We start from the raw sequence: 19,379 nt of genomic DNA on the forward strand, positions 1-19,379 counted from the left end.
ATAGAGCCATAGTGTCTAGAGTGATTTTCTGTACACTGTGACAATACCCAAAATCAGAGCGATGCTATTAAACAGATAAGAAGGGAAGGTAGAGAAGGTAAAGCTGAATAAGGAGCAACAAAGGGTAAAGTTGAGGGGGAAGGTCAGAGGGAGAGAGAAAAAATGGCTGGTGGAGTAGGGGGAGAGAGAGAAAAGGAACAGATAATCGTATAGGACAGTTTAAAAATACAGATGATCTGCAGGACTTGGAGGGAAAGAAGTACACATTGGAAAAATAATTCTCCAGAAAGTACATATCGGGCAAACGCAGGAACTTTCCTTTCTCTAGGCAATATTGTGTACAAAAATTAATTTAAAATGCAGTTTCCTTTGAGGATGTTATCTTTCAAGCCTGTAAGGAACGTCATGTCAGAAAAGAAGGATATATCCTTTCAGGGCAGACTTAAAACGCTTTCTAGACTGACCCTTCAAAATCTTTTTGTTTCTGTTTTTTAAAGAAATTATCTTTCCCTTAGTCTCTCCAAATAGCATAAAAAACAAAAGACAGCTTACAAGTACACCTCTATTCTTTAAAGTAAAAACGGAGATTACACCTACTGGCAAGGAACCTGGCAGAACAGATTTTACAGAAGGATGCAAACATGAGGAGCCAAAGTCTGGGCTCCTGGAGTGAGAAACAGACTTTAATACAAGTTTCGCACAAGTGTGAAACAGAAGTGAAAGAGAGACAGATAAAACATCAGAATGTGATTTTGTGACAGTACTGCTGAACTTAGGCTTGCCTTCTTATGAGATGCTTGACCTTGTCTAGACAGCTCCCACTCTTACTATAGAGCAAGAACTGCTAACAAACTCCCACTGGGTGTAAATGAGCAAGCCACCTGTTTGGAAGATGTGTTGACACAAAATAGGTGGTTCCTTCAGTCTGTAAGATAAGCTTGCAGGCGAATACATGCAAAACATTCCACCCACACAGGAAAAGATACTAAATAAGGGCAGGAGGACACAAGAATATATGTATGCAAGCACTACATGAGAATGAAGAACTGAGGAACCAACAGACTGGTTTCTCGCCTTAGTAACAAAGTTGGCTGTCTCAGACTTAATGCTAAGCTGCTGAACAATAACAATAAAAGGGCATGTTTCCCATTGCCCGTAAGGAATGAAATCTTTGCTGACAAAGCAGAAGCCAAATTCTTCAGCAAATTAGATGCATCAGCTGGGATTTGGCAGAACCTCCTCAATGCAGGAGGCTCCAAACCTGCACTCTGAACCACTTCTCGGGACAACCTTTCCAGAGGCATTAAGCACTCCCAGTACGGACACGTATATGTCCCAGACTTTAGAAGATCTTGCTGGAGGGAACACGAACGCTTATAACTAACACTTACAGGGAGTGCTAGGACTGAACATCCAGAAATGCTATGGAAAGCACTGGAAAAAACAAGAAAATGAAGAAAGATAAATATAGATAAAATAGAAGATAAAACAGGAGTTCAGAACTGTGAGGTACACTTCTGTCTTGTGTTGAAACACTCATAACCAACCAGGTAGCCTTGATTGCTCATCAAAGAGAAGTCCTTCACATAGATACAGGTTAAGCAGAGATACAAAGAGCAAAAGTGAGTTCAAGGCTTTTAACAGCTCCTAAAACCAGCACTAGCACTCGAGTGCTGTGCTGATCCTGAGAGCAAGCCCTCCACTGATGGCTCAAAATCAGGCTGTAAGTTACGCTGCTTTAGCGAAGGGATGGAAAAGCTCCTTGTAATATATGCCAAAAAAGTTATATTAGCCATGAAGGAGTATGTATATGCAAATATTGAAAGATCTGTTGGGCTCCACATGTAACTCCACAAAAGCTAATGACATTCTCTGGTCATAGTATCAGAACACTAACAGGCTAAAAGCCATGAACTGCAACACACACAAACAGCAGTGAAAATGAGCCACTAAAGCGAGGGCAATTGAAAATATGAGAGTATTATTTGGACCTAGGTTCCTAGCTAGGACATTAATCAGTATTTAGTGATGTACTCCTTAAGCAAAAGAGCTGAAGTGTATCCATGCTCTTAGGACAAACAAACAGCCTGTTTCAATGTCACTGAAACATGGCTGAGGGGGGGAAAATGTTTAAGGAACGCAGGCATTACGATACAGCAGGAAATTTTCTCTGTCTGGCAGAGCTTAGCCTCCCATAAAATCTCTGTGTTTTAGCTTCTCTTCCTGTGCCTGTTTTCCTCTTCTGCCACTTCTTGCAACGTACAGAGTAGTATAGACAGTTGTAGACAATTTCAATTGTGGCATTTCTGATTTTTTAAGCACTTCACTGTGTTACCCGAAATGAAGCTGTCAGTGCGTGTAAGGTTTAATTACACAAGATCTCCGAGATGGGCACCATCGCTTCTGACATGTGGCTTCCACACCTCGCGCAAAGGCCCAGACCGAGCACCACCACAGCAGAAACACCACGCTTGTCTTTCCTGGCAGCACTGTTTCAACAGCTCCATCAGACTTCTGTGACTGTCTTCAAAAGTGGTTGGAAGGGACTGCCGCCTCTTCTCCCATCTTCCTTCCCACTCGCAGAGAAAACAGTCTCCCCATTATGCTGCGAGGCCTGCACGCACCCGCTCCCCAGCCCGGCTCCCCAGGCTTGCCGAAGTTCAGCCTGGGAAGCACAGCAGCCCGTCTGGCCTAACGCCAGCACCTGCCCCCACGAGCGGGCAAACAGGGAAGAGGAGCTGGTGCAGGCTGGCAGAGAAGGGCCCGGAGAGCATGGGGTGCTGCGACGTGCACCCTCCCTCACCAGCAAAACTCCCGCCGGCAGGAACACAGACCCCCGGCCGGCTGTCTGCCATTCAGCCTCCTGGGTGTCCCTTCCTTCTCCTGGTTACTTGAGCGTAGAGCTATGGGCAGAGGAAAGCAATCACCCACACTTCACAAGAAAAAAATGAAGACTTGGCGGGGGGCTAGGACTGAGCTTGTTCTTAAGCTAACCACAATCTATTAGTAGTTCAAAATAGGCTTTTTAATTACAGGATACCCTGTAACTTTTGAACCCTTATTGATTGATTATTTGATAAATGGTTTTGCTGGCTGTGAGCTCCTCAACAGACAGAAATCACAGCAGAAGACGACTGGAAGACAGGAGGGCTTTACAAGGTAGGATGGGCGATCGCCCCAGTCCGTGGTAGGGAGGAGAAACTGAGCTACCCAAACTCCCAGTTAATCAGCAGAGTCATCCCAGCCCTCCTGCTGCAAAGGCAAGATGGCGGAAGGGTACTCGTTTTTCAGGAATAATTCTTTTTGCAAGGATATATTTATATGTAAAATGAATCTTTTCTTCAAGTACCAATAAAAAAAATAGAATACTGTGTGGAATAAAAGCTCAGTTTACAGAAATCCCCTACTATGGGAGAGGGATGAGGAGAGGGAGAGGGTTGGGGAGAGGGAGAGGGATGGGGAATTAATTTTGAATCTAGTTTACAGTTTCCTTTACAAACGTTGGGAAAATGAGATGAAAATATACTTAAATTGGAGAATAAACTCTCAGACTATCTGGAAGAAGCATTCCCAGCCAAGGAATTTACTAACAGTTTGTTCCATGCCAGGCAATAGTCAAAAGGCAACGTTAAATTTAACATCAGCAGAGATCAGTGGAAAGACACCCGGGCTCAGAAGCACTGCTGTGGGTGGAAACGCAGCCTGAAAGGCAGCCCAGGTAATCTCTTCTGATCAGGATAGCAGGCAGTAAGGGTTCAGTTCCTTCTAATCAAAGCACACTGTTAATTGCTAATGAACACTAATCTCTTATTTATAAATGGAATTTTAAAATGAGGGGAAAAAGGACACTTAAAATGATTCTCTTGTGGAAAAATGGCAGGTTTATCTTTGACTATCTTCACACTCAAAGCACAACAGTAAAACGTAGCAGATGGCTGCTGTGACACAGGGTCTGCCCCTGCTCAGAGGAGAAGCACAGACACTGTAACTCGTGTTTGCTGTCTCTGACAGTTGACTTGGTTGAAAGGTATCCCCCTTCACAATTGCCCACAGCACAGGAAAGGGATGGACAGTTGTCAAACATTCCCTGGCCTTTCCTGCAAAGCCTTTGCTATTCTAAAATTAGATAGGGGGCTTGCTCTGACTCTCTCTAACTGCAACGGAAAGACAACCACCAACTTTGGCGCACGTTAGAACTAGACTGGGGTAGGTGGGGCGACGAGGGACGAAGAGCATTCGTTCTTGTGCTTCTGAACAGAGATGAAACAGAGGCCTCCCCTACTGCTAAATCCAGTCAGGTGCCGGCGATGATTTTACTACTGCTGTTACTTGCAATGTCTAGTAAATCCATCCCACAAGCACTGCATGAGCAGCTTCCTTGGTGGTGGCAGTGAAGCTACTCAGATACACCCTCTCTGTGCTGAGCAATTACTTCATCCATGCTCTCGCTACAGACAGCAACCTGGAAACATGTAATTTGTTTCTGTGAAGTATCTTCTCTAAAAGGAATACACAACACTCTAGAAATACAAATGAAAGAAAGTAGAAACTTCCAAGAAGCACATTTGCAGTTGCAGATGATGAGGGAGGAAAAGAAAGCAGGGGAGTAGAAGAAGGGGTAAAAAACGTGAAGTCCAATTAAATTCAACGAACGCAAGAGATGGATACCAGTACCTTAATCATGCAGCTGGGTAATCTAAGAACAGATGACATGGAAATGGGAGTAAGGAAAATTATCAGTACGGCATTATCTTGTAACATTATTGTAAGGTTTATAGTTTGTGATCTTTTAGGTTTCATTTTCTAAAGTCAAGGGGATAACGGAGAATCAAAGTTTTATTTTAAGAAGTATATTTCTGTCCCATATGGATAAAGAAGAAAGTTTGAATACATGAACCCTAAAGGTTCAGAAAACAGGAAGACAAATGTCCCACCCCAATATGTATTATTTATCGGATCTCATGATTTTAAAGCAATTTAAGGATTTTTGAACATTTAGGACCGGCAGTGTTATGGGGCGCACAAGTTGACTTTGTAAGTCATTCAGATTTACATATTCAGGACATTAAAACTCCCGCCCCTAGTTTGCTGTAATCTGCAAACTTGATGAGCGTCCACTTTGTCTCTTCTGCCAGGTCGTTGATAAAGATATCAAACAGACCCAGGACCCAGGGCAGAGCCTGAGGAACTCCACTTGTGACCGGCATGAGCTACTCACCACCACTGTTTGATCCTGGCGATCCAGCCAGTTTTCCCCTGTAGTCCACCCATCTGGAGCATAATGTCCAAACTTGAATATAACAATACTGTAGCACACTGTGCCAAAAGCCTTACTAAAGTCAAGGTAGATGACATCCACTGCCTTTCTTACATCCACAGATCTAAGCCATTTCACCACCACAGAAGGAATTAGATTGCTCTAATTCCCTAACACATCCTGACGCATCTGAAAACTGAGACTAGGCAAGTGGCAGAAAGCAAATAAATCAAAAGAAATGTAAAATATTGTGTATCATAACCTAAAAAGAATTTTGTGTAAACGGAGGCAGGCTTAAGCTGCACACTGAGCTGAACATGGAACATGAGTTTTGAGAACATGAGAAATGAACTTGGAAGTTTAAAGGAATGAGGATAAAAATAAAGTAAAACGCAGAAGAGATAAAGGAACAAGCATGGGAATAAAAGAGCAATATCCTGCAATCTCACATTGACATAAATAACCTCAAGGTAATACTGATCAAAGGAACATATTTTATTAAGTTACTTTAATTCTGCCATAGGCTTCTTGGTGTGACTTGCAGCTAGTCACTTACCATTTTTATTATCATTTCTTGTTTCTGTAAAATAGTAATGATAAAACTTCTCTTTCTGATATGACATTGTTGTATTTAATTCAGCAATACTTGCAAAGCAAAAGAAGATCCTCTAGTAAAAAAGGCCATTTAAATACAAATTTCATTACTACCAGTATATGCTGGTTTTGTCCATCCTGAAATCTATTTGTCTGCAATCAGAGTGGGGTGAGATACAGAAATGTATCAAGAAATAATAATAATAAAAAACAGGAAGGCATTATGAGTTACTAACAACTCTTCTAGACAGCAGAATCACCACCGTATTTCCCAGGGTTCAAGTATGTTTGCCTCTTCAGGAAGGTTTTGGAAGAATTTGGAAGAAACTATGCCTGTATCAGTGCAGTACTGTGCACAGGTCGCTTCCAAGTAACCATGTTTCTCTAACATGCACGAGAGTGACAGGCCAGACTACGAACATAGAGCTACTGGGTCCGTTTTCAAGGAGCTTTGGCAGCACAGAACCCCGTAAGCATATTAGGACTCTCATCCTATTTAAAGGAATCTGTACTTACACATTAGGGAAGAACATTAAAAAATAACTTCTGCAGCCTCAGAGATGAATAGCAAGTAACATAGAAATACAGATCCCTCTACACCTTAAAAAATTAAGGTCAAATTAATATTTTTGAGATGTTGAGAAGCTAACTGACAAACCTGGGAATTCTGGAAGGAAAATTAAAATACACGGGCAAGATGTTTAACTCTAAGATGCTCAGCCTTTAGAGAAAGGGAAAGGTAAGGATAACGATGGCCTTAGAGAAATGACAAAAGGACAAATTGCAAACTCTGAAATATTATCTGAGAGCTGTGATCAAACCTGCATCCTGGTTGAGCCATACAAGACCACAGACTGGAGAAAAAGGGATCAGACTAAGTCATGCAAAATGTTCAGACGGGTATTCTGCAAGCTCTGGCAGCCAACTATAAGGCACTTCAACAGTAAATACGCAAAGTGAACTGCCGAGGATGGAAACTTGAAGTCTTAGCCTTTGGATGACAGAAGGATATGTGAAACATTCCCCCAAAATAAAAACGGAGAATAACAGGGTCCAAACCATGTGCTGAACTCCTGGTCTACATCTGAACATGACAGGCACCATTTCGTAATAAACACTTTTCCTCGTCCACAAAGTAAACGTGTCAATGGATGACTGAGTTTTTACATATGTAGCTGTGCCTCAGTGAACACGCTGATTCTTGATGACCAGCTGGGGAGAAGCAGTATAGGAAGGAGGGCTGTTGGTTTTCCACAGGACATCAAATACATTTATGCAAAGAGGTAGCTATGTGGATCTTTCAGTCATCATCTAGTATTGAAAGCATCGGTCTTTTTGTGCTAAATTAGTTAGGCTGATGCTCTGGGCTAGTAGCAAACTAGCCCATGAAAGACCACAGTATTGGGGAGAATATGGTATAAACATCTCAGCACGTACAGCGGTGCTGTGCAGTCAGCTTATGACAGATCCAACCGTAAAAGAGTGTGGAAAGAACACAGTTTTACACTATCTGTGTATTAACATTAGGAGCCTACATAATAAACAGCAAGACTCAGAGGCTCATGAACAGTGAGAAATGGGTTATGTCTGATATTGCTAGAAGTGGGTAGAAAGGGTCATGAGCCTGGAAAATTACAATTGATGATGACAACTTGCACTGTAAGGAAAGAATGGCAAAAAGAGAGGCGGGAAGGGGTACCACTTTATGTACAAACAACGCTGCTACTGACTATAGACATTGCAAAGTCACAGTGCTTTGAGATTCCAGTTGTAACTAACAAAACTAAAGGAGTGCCACTAAGCACATGTTACAGGATGTTACGTCAACAGACTAGCAGGCCTCTTTCAATAACAGGACAAAGTGCTCTTCATGCAGCAGTCTAGAATGTGTAGGAAGAAAACGTATGCTATCATGCTGACTTCAAAATAGGGCATATTTAATATACTTCTCAGGCAGTCAGTAATATAAATTGTATGTTTCTAAAATTAACACAGGACCATTTCTTTACAGACTAGAATAACTCATGCTCTGAGTCTTCAGAAACTAGATGAAAAACAAACTGTATAACAATGTATTTTTACAAATCCTGGAAAACTGGAGAAGTTTCTAAGACTTGAAAGGCTACTGCGACAGTTGCAATACTTAAAAAGAGGAAAAGACTGGTTGTTCTGACATGATTTCCATCAAAACAACAGCAGAGTTAATTTCAGTTCTCTGCCTGTGATGACTCAGAGGATAAAACAGGAATACCAGCCAGCACAGTTTCATGGAAAGTACGTTTCACCAAAGAGGTCCATAGATTTCTTATGATAAGATGATTGGTCCAGTTGGGGCACAGAAATGGCGCTGCTGTACTTTGATTTCCCAAGGCTTAGATTTAAGGAAAAACTAGTGTTATAGAACAATATTATTTATACAGAGTGAACAAGATATACATTAGATTAAAAGTACACACTCACAGATGTCAAAAGAGGAAATATTAACAAGCCAAACTTTTTTTTTTTTTTTAATGATTGAGCCATGGAAATCTCATCTTAGTTCAGTGTTGTCTGATATTTGTAGATAGTGATTTAGACACTAATATGACCTCTTTCCTAACAAAATGAGCAGATGACAGCTGGAATGGTAAGTACTAAAAGGCCCGGCTATGGTTTACAAATTGCCTGGTGAAATGGTCAGAATCCATCCGAGCATATTTTAATTACCCGTTCCGTCCTTACGGATCCACGGGAGACTGAGTTGCGGGGAGTGAATTTTCGCATTTGTAAAAGGAACGAACTGCGTTTGAATTCCAGTGCAAACCTTTTGTGAAAAGCAGTAGCTAAGAGTCCAACACAGTACAGACAGGCCTTCACTACATCTCTACAGGTTGCTCAGCAAGTGATCCTCAAAGTTGCAATCATTGTTTCCATTCCAGCTTGTCTCTCCTAAAATCTGGTAAGACAGTTACGTTTCTGCCACACTTTGATGCAGTGAATACAAATGTGGCACTTCTTTTTTTTTTTTCCCTAGATAGGCTTAAAAAAGTCAAATCCCAAGCAATCAGCAATCTCTTTTTCTCACTGTCCCAAAGATAACCTTCAAAAAAGTATAAAATCTCTTTACAATTCCAGTGAGAAACATACTTTTTCACTTAAAAAGGAGGAAGACAGCTACCTTTTGGAAATGTTCGCTGGACATAGATCTCCATTTATCCTTCACATGCAAAAACAGACTGAGCAGATTACACATCTTTCATTTATAAGATTAAAAGAAAAGACAGAAAAGAGAATTTTAAGATATTCCTCCAGTGTGGTATCATTTCTCCTCTTCATTCACATCCCTCCAATTTGAAACAACGTAACTAGTGGTTTCAATAGGAACTATAATTGCAGCATCCTCACAGTCTCATGCAGGCAGAGAGCTGCAGTTTGGTTTTATTTTTCTTACACCTACAGAGGATTCTGTTTTGTTTTGACCTCTCATTACTTTCCTTCACTTTCTTGGCTCAAAACATCCAATTCTCTCTCAGCCATTCAACGTTTATTCTTTTAGGCTGCTTTTTTCTCCTAGTATTACACATACATATTGAACAGCTGGAACCAAGAAAAGGCATAATTAATGATTCTGAAATTTTCCAAAGAAAATGTTTTTGCTTTTCCCAATTTGAAATTACTTTTTTGGTTTCAAAAAAGAAAAAAAAGCTTCCAATAAAACCTTTCATACACCTTCAAAACCTAAATGGAACATTTTAGGTTAAACAAAGCTCTCATTTTTGAGAGAGGAGGTTGTTTTATTTTCATTTCTTAAATCACATAAAAATTCTAAAACAAACAAACAAACAAAAAATTCCATTGCATCTTGGTGTGAAACCACTTTCCTTTAGTATCACATGGGTACAAAAATAGCAGAAGACCTCTAGCCCTCAATACCTACCGAGTAACCAGCCCCAGCAAAAGCTATGCTTGAGGATTTAGCCTACAGCCACAGATAAGCGAGAATGAAAGAACACTGCAGGAAAAGGAAGGGGCTACAGGGCAACACCTGACATGCGCGGACAAACAAACGATCAGTTTGGGGCAGATCAGGGTATATGGGGCAAGGCTAAGAGCTGGGATTGCCAAGTACAAACTTGACCACTTGGGGAAAAATCAGACATGAGGCAACAGCAGCAGCGGGACGGAGCCTTGCCGAACGTGGATTATAGCCGCTGGGTGAGGATCTGAGCACGCTTTAGCAGCCAGTTCCACAACTGCGTTCTCCGTGACCTGCAGCCTAACCCTGGAAAATGACCAACCCCAAATCCAAACCAGTATCTGTTTTGCAGAGAGTCAGAAAAATACCCCATCTAACGCTCTTTTGAAGAGAACAAGGTAGAGTACAAAACAGAGCATACCATGTTTTACAATAAGAAATGCCTATGGTTCCTTTAGCGCTGCTGTGGAGGGGATTACGGACACAAGGGTGCTGGGGCCAGCCCCCTCTCTGGACAGTGACGCAGAGGACTCGCACTGCTGACAGCAATGGTGTCGATGCTGGCATTGGAGAAAGCCCTGAGAGAAATTCTACTTCTGTTGGATACTAGTTTTAGCAACTAAGCTGCTAATTTAGCAGTCTGCCTGTCCAGCCTCATGGTCACGTGGAGCTAAAGGGGTTTCTCTAGCTGCCCATGGTTCTTGCTGAACATAGTCTGTCAGGCTCAGCACAGCCCAGGACATGTGCCCAGAGCACCAGCCACTCACTGACATGTTAACAGGAGCATCACGGGCTAGCAGCTTCCACTGAGTGTTTGCAGGGTCCCAACTTCACTGAAAAAATGGTCTTTCTCTAAAGTACAGTAAATAATTGAAGCAATGAATGCATATACAAAACCCGCTACTTATCAACAGAAGTACCTCAGGCCCAAATGGACACAGGCTTACGTATGTGTGCACGTATATACACACACACGCACACTCAAATTTTACAGACGGACATAGAAATAAGACCAGGTGTTTCTGTACATGACCAATATTCCCTAAACCATCTTTTGAGTCTTCAGCATGCCCTTGTACTAGTCACCTAACAGAAATATGCTCAGTGCTAATCATGAGATGCATGCAACTTTTTTTTTCCTTAAATGCCATTTGTTAAATCCTCATGATTATTTAACATACACATTTTTGCACTTCTATATCAAAGATCAAAACTACAATGAAAGCAAGAACTATAAACTCACAGATAGATATATTCGCTCTAAATTCAGAAACGTGTTTCAAGCTGAGAGTGCAATCTCCTTATTTTCCGTACATGCTCTGGCAACTCTGACCAACTGCATCCCGCAGCAAGTAGTAGAATCAGATAATCTGCATCAGTCTGGATTTAACTCAAAAATATCAGCATATCTTTTTATCACCTTTGCAAAAACAATCCATTTCTAACCAAGCACATCTCACTATAATAAGCTTTCCAATTTTCCACAGAAAAATGTTTTTCAAGGAAGGAAGGAAGAAATACATTACAGTTAGAAATCTATTATTTCAGCCTTGCTTACCAAACTCCCTTCTGTGTAGGCAAGGGGGTTTCACAGGGAGTAAAGGGACCTTTCTGCTCCTACACACGAGCAAGACATCCCTTATTCTGATTAGGTCATTATAGGTGAACTGCACAAACTATACAACAAAATATGGCTTTACCTTAAGTTTCTTCTTTATGAGATACAGAAATGACTTAAAGTCTGATTTTGTTTTTGGAAGAATGTCTAGTTTTAACCAAATATCTAGTTTTTCATATATTAAAAAAGGGAACTGAGATTAGCTACATGAAACCTTGACTTCCTGTTCACACTGGAGAACTGCAGTGAGATAATAACACGAATTTCTCAACTTCTGAAATAGAGATGATATTAACTCTTTCACATGGACAGTTCTCCCTTTCAGCTGTTCGATGGGTCTTCGAGTTCAACAGGTTTAACAAAAACAAAGAAAAGAAGCTATAAAACATTAGACAGTCTGACCAAACATGCCCTGCCTCTCACCTAAAACTTGATACATCTATAGCTAGATTACAGTCCAAGTTTTACGCCATTATCACAGTATTGCTCTAGTTAAGTCTTCATAAAAAGGAGTTAGACCTGCTATTTCTAATGCAACAGGCAAGCAAAATTAGAATAGAAATACAAATCTCTGAGTTGTCACCATGTATCCTAAACCAAAAACAGGAGGCAGATGAACATTTCTTTTTGCTCTGCAATTCATTTTAAATAACATGGTAAACACCTGGTAAAGCTCCTGCTCCTCCTATTGGTAGATCCCCAAACTCCATGAGCTGAAAAAATGTCAGATTACTCTGTATTTGTACATGCATTACAGTGTGAGTCACAGTTAAACCCCACTCAGGAGGAAGGTGGTGTGGAAACAGCCAATTTGGTAAAAGGCTGTTGCAGTAAAACTATCAACCAAGAATTCTGTTAGTGTACTATAATATCAATTCCTAACATGTTTTGGTGGCACATAACTTCTCTGAAGGTATGAACTTCTTTGTGAACCCGTTATTGCCATTAATTCTTTTTTAAAATCTCAAAACAACATTCAGAAAATTCATTCTCGAGCCTTTACAGGGGCTGCTCAACTAAAAGGAATACCCAGCTGACCAAAAAGGCGATCAGGCTGCTTGGTATTACTATAACCGTTATTCAAATCAGTTATTAATTCATTCCAAAGTATTCCCCAAATCTGGCAGCAGCCACTCTAGAAGCGAGCCTGGATACAAGTCAGACAGTGACATCAGGTCACTTAAGCCAACAAGGCTTTAGCCTCTCGCTGAAATTAAATCAGAAGAGTCCACAGATTCACCACATGAAAATACTTGGAAGTTGCTGAAGACTGCTTGAAAGCCCTGGAATAAATCATCTCATTTCAAGCCTGGTTCGAGCACTACTAAAAGCATTCAATTGGTTACTTCTTCCAGTGGAAACCAAAGACACTCAAGCACCCAAAACACCCTTCCTTTGATCCCTGAGCCAAAAACCTAAATACTCTGTTAAAAGTTGGCTGGATCCCCACCCCAAGAAGAAGGGGACAACCACTCAGCCTTCTGGTTACAATGCTAGCTGCACTGTGGAAGATAAGCCATGCAACGGTTTGGGATCCAAGAGCATCAAGCACATTACAAAAAAGGAAACAAACTCTCAGAGGGGAAGTGACTTCAAACCCCAAACTTCCCACAGTAGCCCTAAGCACTCATCAGTAGAAACACAGGAAAAGAGAGCTAGTTGAGGAAAACAGTCATTTAACAACATTTCTAAAACATAACGCTACATTGGTTCAGCCATTTCAAAGAATGTTGGAGCTCCAATATCACACAAGAAGTCCAAGAAGCATCTGCAATGACATTCCATACTTCCCAGAAAGTGAAGTAGGAGACCATACAAAGAGTTGCTAAACCTTGGCGTTAGCCCCTTTTTGGTTGTATACAGTTGTTATGCAAACACTTTTGTTCAACAGGTATTGTTTACTCACGCTTACCTGACCAAGGGAAGGAAGCGTTGCATATGCCATGGGCTGATTCATCATTCCTTTCTGCTTCATGATGAGCATGCGTTTCTGTTCCTCACTCAGGTGCGCCATCTGAGCTTGCATCTGCGGCGGCTGGGACTGCTGCTGCTGCATGTATGGCATCATGGGGTTCTTGCTGGGATTGGCCATTGGCGGCGTCATCCTCTGACTCAGCTCGGCATTGAAGTGGGTCAGAGGTTTAGTGTTGCCATAAGAAAGCATATTGGGCTGTTTGCTTAAGGAGTTTGTGCCCAAGTTATTTGGCTGCTGATTGAGCATATTCATGTGATTTTGAGGGAGGTAGTTATTGATTGTGGTCTTCTGCGGGTTATTTGCCATAGGAGGCACTATTGGGTTTTGGTTGTTAAAGGCTTGGGGATACATCATTGGACTATTTGGTTTGTCTGCACTGAAGGGTCCTCCATATGGACTAGATGGAGGGCCCACAGGTGACCAGCTTGAGGCTTGATTTGGATGCTGCTGCTGCTGCTGCTTCTGCTGCATGAGCTTAGCTCTTTGCTGCTGCTGTGCTGCCATTTGCTTGAGCTGTTCAGCTGGAGACAAGTCAGCACTAGGCATAGTCACAGGCCCAGGCCCTGATCCTGCCACAGTCACTGCTGCTGGATTCATAAGATAGCCATTTCCAGATCGCGACTGAGTTGGGCCTGGAGTATGGGCCTGGTTGGGAGTTTGAGGTGACTGAGCAACACAGTTTGCTGGTGAGCCGGCAGGAATGGGAGCTGCTGGAGCACTGGATACAGAAGTTACACTAGAGGCTGTAGAGACGTTTGAAAACGGAGGACCAGAAGAAGAAGGCCTCACCTGGGGGGATCCTAATGGAACATGAGCAAATGGAGAATGAGATGGATCACTTTTAACGCTCGCACTCTCTTGAGTCTCTGTGGCAGGCCTGGGAAATTCCGGCTCCTTCTTCTCTTCAAAGTCTTCATTGAACAAATCTTGTATATCATCTTCTGGAACAGTGTTTGCTAGTTCATCTATTAGCTCCTGCCACTCTTGATCATTCAGATTAATGTCTGAGAAGAGCTTGTTCTGATTTGAAAGAGATGTTTCAGAAGTGTCTATGCAGGTAGGGTCATCCAAAGGCTCTTGCTTTAGCTCCTTGCTCTGCAGGATGTTAAAACTATCATCTAGCTCGTTGCAACCATTAACCGGGAGCTTTATCTCTGACAGCCCACCGTTTTTACCCAAGTCTTCTAGCCCACTACTGTGAGTTCCGCTGTTCTGCAGGGGTAGGGCAGCTTTCATGTCAAGTTGGTGAAGAGGAGAAACGGCAGGCAAAGGCAAATTATTGGGCAAGCTGTTGATTGCCTCGATGCCTGGTACATCCTTCCGTATCCGCTTGCTGGTTGGAGAAAAGCTGCCATCACAAACACCATTCTGCTGTTCTCCATTGAGAGGTGAACGTGCGCCTTCCAACTTCCTTTTCACTGTCTCTTGAAGCTGAAAGCAAAACAAGAGGGGAAAAAAAAAATTAACCAGCTGCACAGACAAAAAAAACTGCTGATGAACTTTGTGACAGGTATTTCCCACAAGCCTACTAGTGACAGTAGGTTTTTAAAAACTCTCATTTGGCAGTTTCCTTGATTTCATTCTTATGCTTTTAATCAGTTTGAGAAGACTATTTAAAACAAACAAAAGCAACTGCCCCTGAGTAGGAGAGTGCAGGCCCACTGGTGCAGAGCTGTAAAATATGTCTGTGCTCTCCAAGCTATCCAGATTTTCTGGATCAAATTGAATATTTCAACTTTGTGGTGCCTAACATGGAGATGAGAGTTTTGTTTTCACAAAATGTTAAGCAATGTCTTCTGAAAGTTTGACTCCTTTAAGGAGTCTTGAATTGCACATTCAAAAAAAAATCTTTTTTTTGAATTTTCTAGAAGTTTCTTGAAAAATACCAGCAATACAACTTATTGACTACTTGAATTGAAACATATGTGTTGCTGACACTAACTTTTTTGAGAAAATTCATTAACTTAGTTTCATTTGATTATCCCTCTGTTCTTTGGCTGCAAAACATATTGAGAATCAGTTTTAACGGAGGAAAAAAATATATCCACCCTAAAAAATAGAAGGCATTTTACATGAGGTTAACTCAATCAAATCACAAAAAAAGGAAATAACCTTGTGCTAGGATCTACCATTACAGATAAAGAGAAATGAAGACAAGGCAAAGAAAGCAACCAAATTAGCTATAACAACTTTATAAAAATAACACATTAACATGAACTTTAATTCAGGTTAAAATATGCACAGCAAAGCAATAAAACAACCTACAACCTCTCCTACCACACCAAATGCTAAGACCTCTGCTTATGTACCAGGCTAAAAAAAGCAGCCGTCTTTGGCTAAGTCAAAAAACAATAGTGGGGAGGGGAGGAAGTGAAGAGGTCATAACTCTAGTGAACTCGTTCAGGACACGCTTGCATCCTTGATATTAGAACAATAGAAGACAGAATAGTGAAAGATTTTATCAATTTTTAAAGTATTTTTACTGGTATGAAAATCCCAGACACTAAGCTCCCACCCCTTTCCTAACCTAGAGGTCTTCAACCTTCTTTCTTCCCACAATCCAGATCCCATTTGTTTCTCCCATCCCAGAGGACTAGCTCCCATTTCATCCCAGCTGTAAAGCAGGCAAGCAACTAACTCCATATCTCGTCCCCGTTTTAGTAGAAGCAGGTCTGAGAAGGCTGCACCCTTCCTTCACCCTTCAATCTTGTGTATACTCTTCAGTATTTGCTGGGAGGAAAATTAACGAGGGCATGGCCTATGTATGCATCGCTACAGCCCCAGTTGAACACGCGTGGGATACTAGCAGGGCATAAGCTATGTGCTGGTCTGCAGAGATGTGACCTTTATTAAAAAAACAGAAAGACAAGTCTATGACTCCCTAAGCAGAACATCAACTTCTTGATTTGAACTGGAGCAGGAGAACCTTTTCACGTGGGAATGTGCTTAACGTATTGCTAGGAATCATCAGTGAGGCCCTGTTGGCTTATGCGCTCAAGATTTTGCTGCCTGTTGCCCGCTGCACAAAACCTGCATGTGCCAAGCATCCCACTGACTGAATTCCTTCTCCTCCGGGCTTCTGCCATGCTATACATGCCAGCAGCACGCTGCTGCTCAGCCGAGGCTTTTCCTTCCCTGTGAGACACCTGTGCAACTCCACAGAAGAGCAGCTGGCAACTGTGCTGAGGTGCCCTTACCCTGCTTCTTTTCCCAACCCTGGCTTGTAGAAGCAGGGAACACCAAGGCCAGCAGTTTGCACCAAGAAGTTCCTCTCGGAGTGCCACATGCTGTGACGGAAAACGCAGTTGCAGCGAGGCGGGGGTCAGCAAGGCTGCGAGACACAGCCTGGGGCATGTTTGGGGACTCCCCCCACACAAGCCCATCGCTGGGCTCCCATGCCTCTCCCCCCACCCAATGGCAGCTCTTGCTCCCTTTGAACTCCAGCAAATGCCTTGGGATGGCAACCTGCACATGGTGGCAGATTCCCCTGGGAAGGTGGGAGCACATATGGTCCCAGCCCTTTCTTGATTAAAGCACTGCATATTCATGTTAATCAGCAAGGGTTGGTACAACCACACGGGGCTGTAGAGCGTGGAGTCTCACAGCAGAGGCATCTCCTTTCCATCCCTCCATGCCACAGGAGCAGCAAGCTCTGGCAAGAGGCGCTTACCTGAGGTGGTAATTGCCTCATCTCTGCCAGTTAGCACTGATGTGGAAGTTAAGCCAACACCCCAGACTGGTGTGATGGAGAAAAATCTGATCCCGTAAGGAGGCTCATAATATGGCTCTCCCCACCTCTGCTTCCCTCCCCTAAAAACCTGCATTAAGCTGAACAGCCCCGTATGGCACTACAGTTCCCTGCTGCTGTGTAACCAGTGTCACTGGCATGCAGCAGGACACCACTGCTGAGCCACGGAGCTCGTCTGGCTGATCTTTATGCAACCCTCGCTTGGACCTCGGGGCAAGCAGAGCACAACGTGGATGTGGCAATGCTGCCGCTTCCCAGGTACGACCGCACAGTCACTTCCGAGTTTCCCTCCTTCACAATAAGGAAGGAAAGAGCACAATCTGGCTTCGAGAGCAAGGGTTCAGCAACACAGTTGATATAACAGCTTAAAATAATGTATTTCAATATTGTCCCCAGTGGGCCACTCACACAATTTACAGCACTCCATTTTCTCATTTTGGCTCCTAAGCAGTCGTACTAAAAGGGACCATCTCTCTTTGCTTTCCACATCAGAAGAATAGATAACAAACAGCAAGTGACGCAAGACTGCTGTGTTCGATGAACACACACAAACAGGGTTCAAAGAAGTACCCAAAACTTGCTACGGGCCTTTACCCGGAGTCAGTACTGGCTAAATATTGGGCTAAAGTAAGAACAGTCATACCAAAGGACTCACTGACAGAAGTGCTTCTAGTCATGACGGAAAGCTCGTATGAGAAAGAGAAAGGACAAACCTTAATTTGTCCTAATAGCAAGTCAGGGATTAATAAAAGTGATCATCTCTTGCGAAGCAGAAGAGATTTGACTCCATACATTTAACAACAGGCTGAAGGTATCCCTTATAGGATGTTGGCAAGAGTGATGTATTTTCAAGTCGTACATTATTTACTAATTTATCCTGAATCCACCACCTTATTCATACAGGAATATTTACCAAAAAAAGTTAAAACAATCCAGTGTCAAATAACCAGCTCTACAAATATCAACTCCTAAAGATTTCCTCATGTTCTGAAATGTGGATGTCCCCCTGTACAAATATACAGTGACTTCAGTGGAAGTAAAAGCAGGCCCAGTACATAAATATTAACAACTGTGTTTACTTTGTGTAACAATAAAAAGCAGCTTTTTAAAAAGGAAACTATTTTCCATCAAATATCAAATGTGCAGAAATCTTGCATTATTGCAAATGAAAACAAAATGAAGCCTATTCTAAGTTTGTAGCTCCACATTATTTTCCTACAGAGGTTTTAGGATTTGAGGGGTTACCAGGCACTAGGATATCTAATTTTTTTTTTTCTTTTCCCTTTGGTTGCTCTTCGAACAACTCTAAGGTAGACAGAAACACAACATGAAAGGTTTATTTGAAGGGAACATGCTGGATACAAACCTTGGAGGTGGGGAAGCATTTCAGCTCAAGCACTTCAGAAGCTTTGGGGGCCGGCCATAACAATAGATGCCTCTCTTCTTTTTTAGATGTAACACAGAAATAGTCTTATCAAATTATTTCAGTGCTAATGTTCAATTTTCATATCCTGATTTTATTCCTGATCACCAGCTCATCTAGCAGATGGCTCAGATATCAGGCACTGACCATATTCTTGGCGAACACTTTACTGCATCTGGATTCCAAAGTAATTTGGACTAGAATCCCCCCGGAATCCTTCCCCCTGGAAAACAATACCGGAAGTAAGCTATTCTCTTGTAAAGTGTCTTCCACCCCCTTGAAAGAAGTAATATATAGCTTGCTCATGTGATTTACAGCATGCATCAAGCATATACTACATTAGCAGCAGCTTAGAGATTTGTATCTAGGAGCATAAGACTCTTGATGCATAAAATAAAACAAAACAAAACAAAACAAAACAAAAATTAAATTCAACCCTTGCCAGGCTGGTAGGACTTCAGCCATATCCACACACAATATTTGGCTGATGGAACTCCATTTCACGGCAGGTTTCTACCACAGAGCAGAAGACAGAGTGAAGCAGGACTTGCTATTATTTATATGCCTTTAGAGAAACTCTTGTCTGCAGAGCAGAAAAAGGTCAAACTTTAGTAGGTTGACTTTTTAAATGACTCTTGATGGGAGGGGGGGAAAGGGGCTGTGCATGCAAACACACAGACACATATGGACCCGAATGATCTAATCTAACCTATCCTGAAATTTTTAGCAGAGCTGCTTGGACATGCCACAACATACCCAATACATAAACAACAGAGCATCGAGGCTGTCGGCAGAGCTTTCATCTGCTG

The 19,379-nt window shown here is 42.1% G+C and overlaps 1 protein-coding gene across 5 annotated transcripts in view; it reads right to left on the minus strand.

The window, feature by feature from the left end:
• The window catches only part of MAML3 (mastermind like transcriptional coactivator 3), a 327,612-nt gene that overhangs the window by 84,286 nt on the left and 223,947 nt on the right, over nt 1–19,379 (minus strand). For all 5 annotated transcript variants that reach the window (XM_068942095.1, XM_068942093.1, XM_068942092.1 and 2 more), the window contains one exon: nt 13,337–14,830. In XM_068942095.1, the coding sequence (XP_068798196.1) occupies nt 13,337–14,635 (1,299 nt within the window). In that variant the 5' untranslated portion in view covers nt 14,636–14,830. The remainder of the gene's footprint in view (nt 1–13,336; nt 14,831–19,379) is intronic.

This window comes from Struthio camelus, chromosome 4, assembly GCF_040807025.1.
Source record: "Struthio camelus isolate bStrCam1 chromosome 4, bStrCam1.hap1, whole genome shotgun sequence".
Lineage (NCBI taxonomy): Eukaryota > Metazoa > Chordata > Aves > Struthioniformes > Struthionidae > Struthio > Struthio camelus.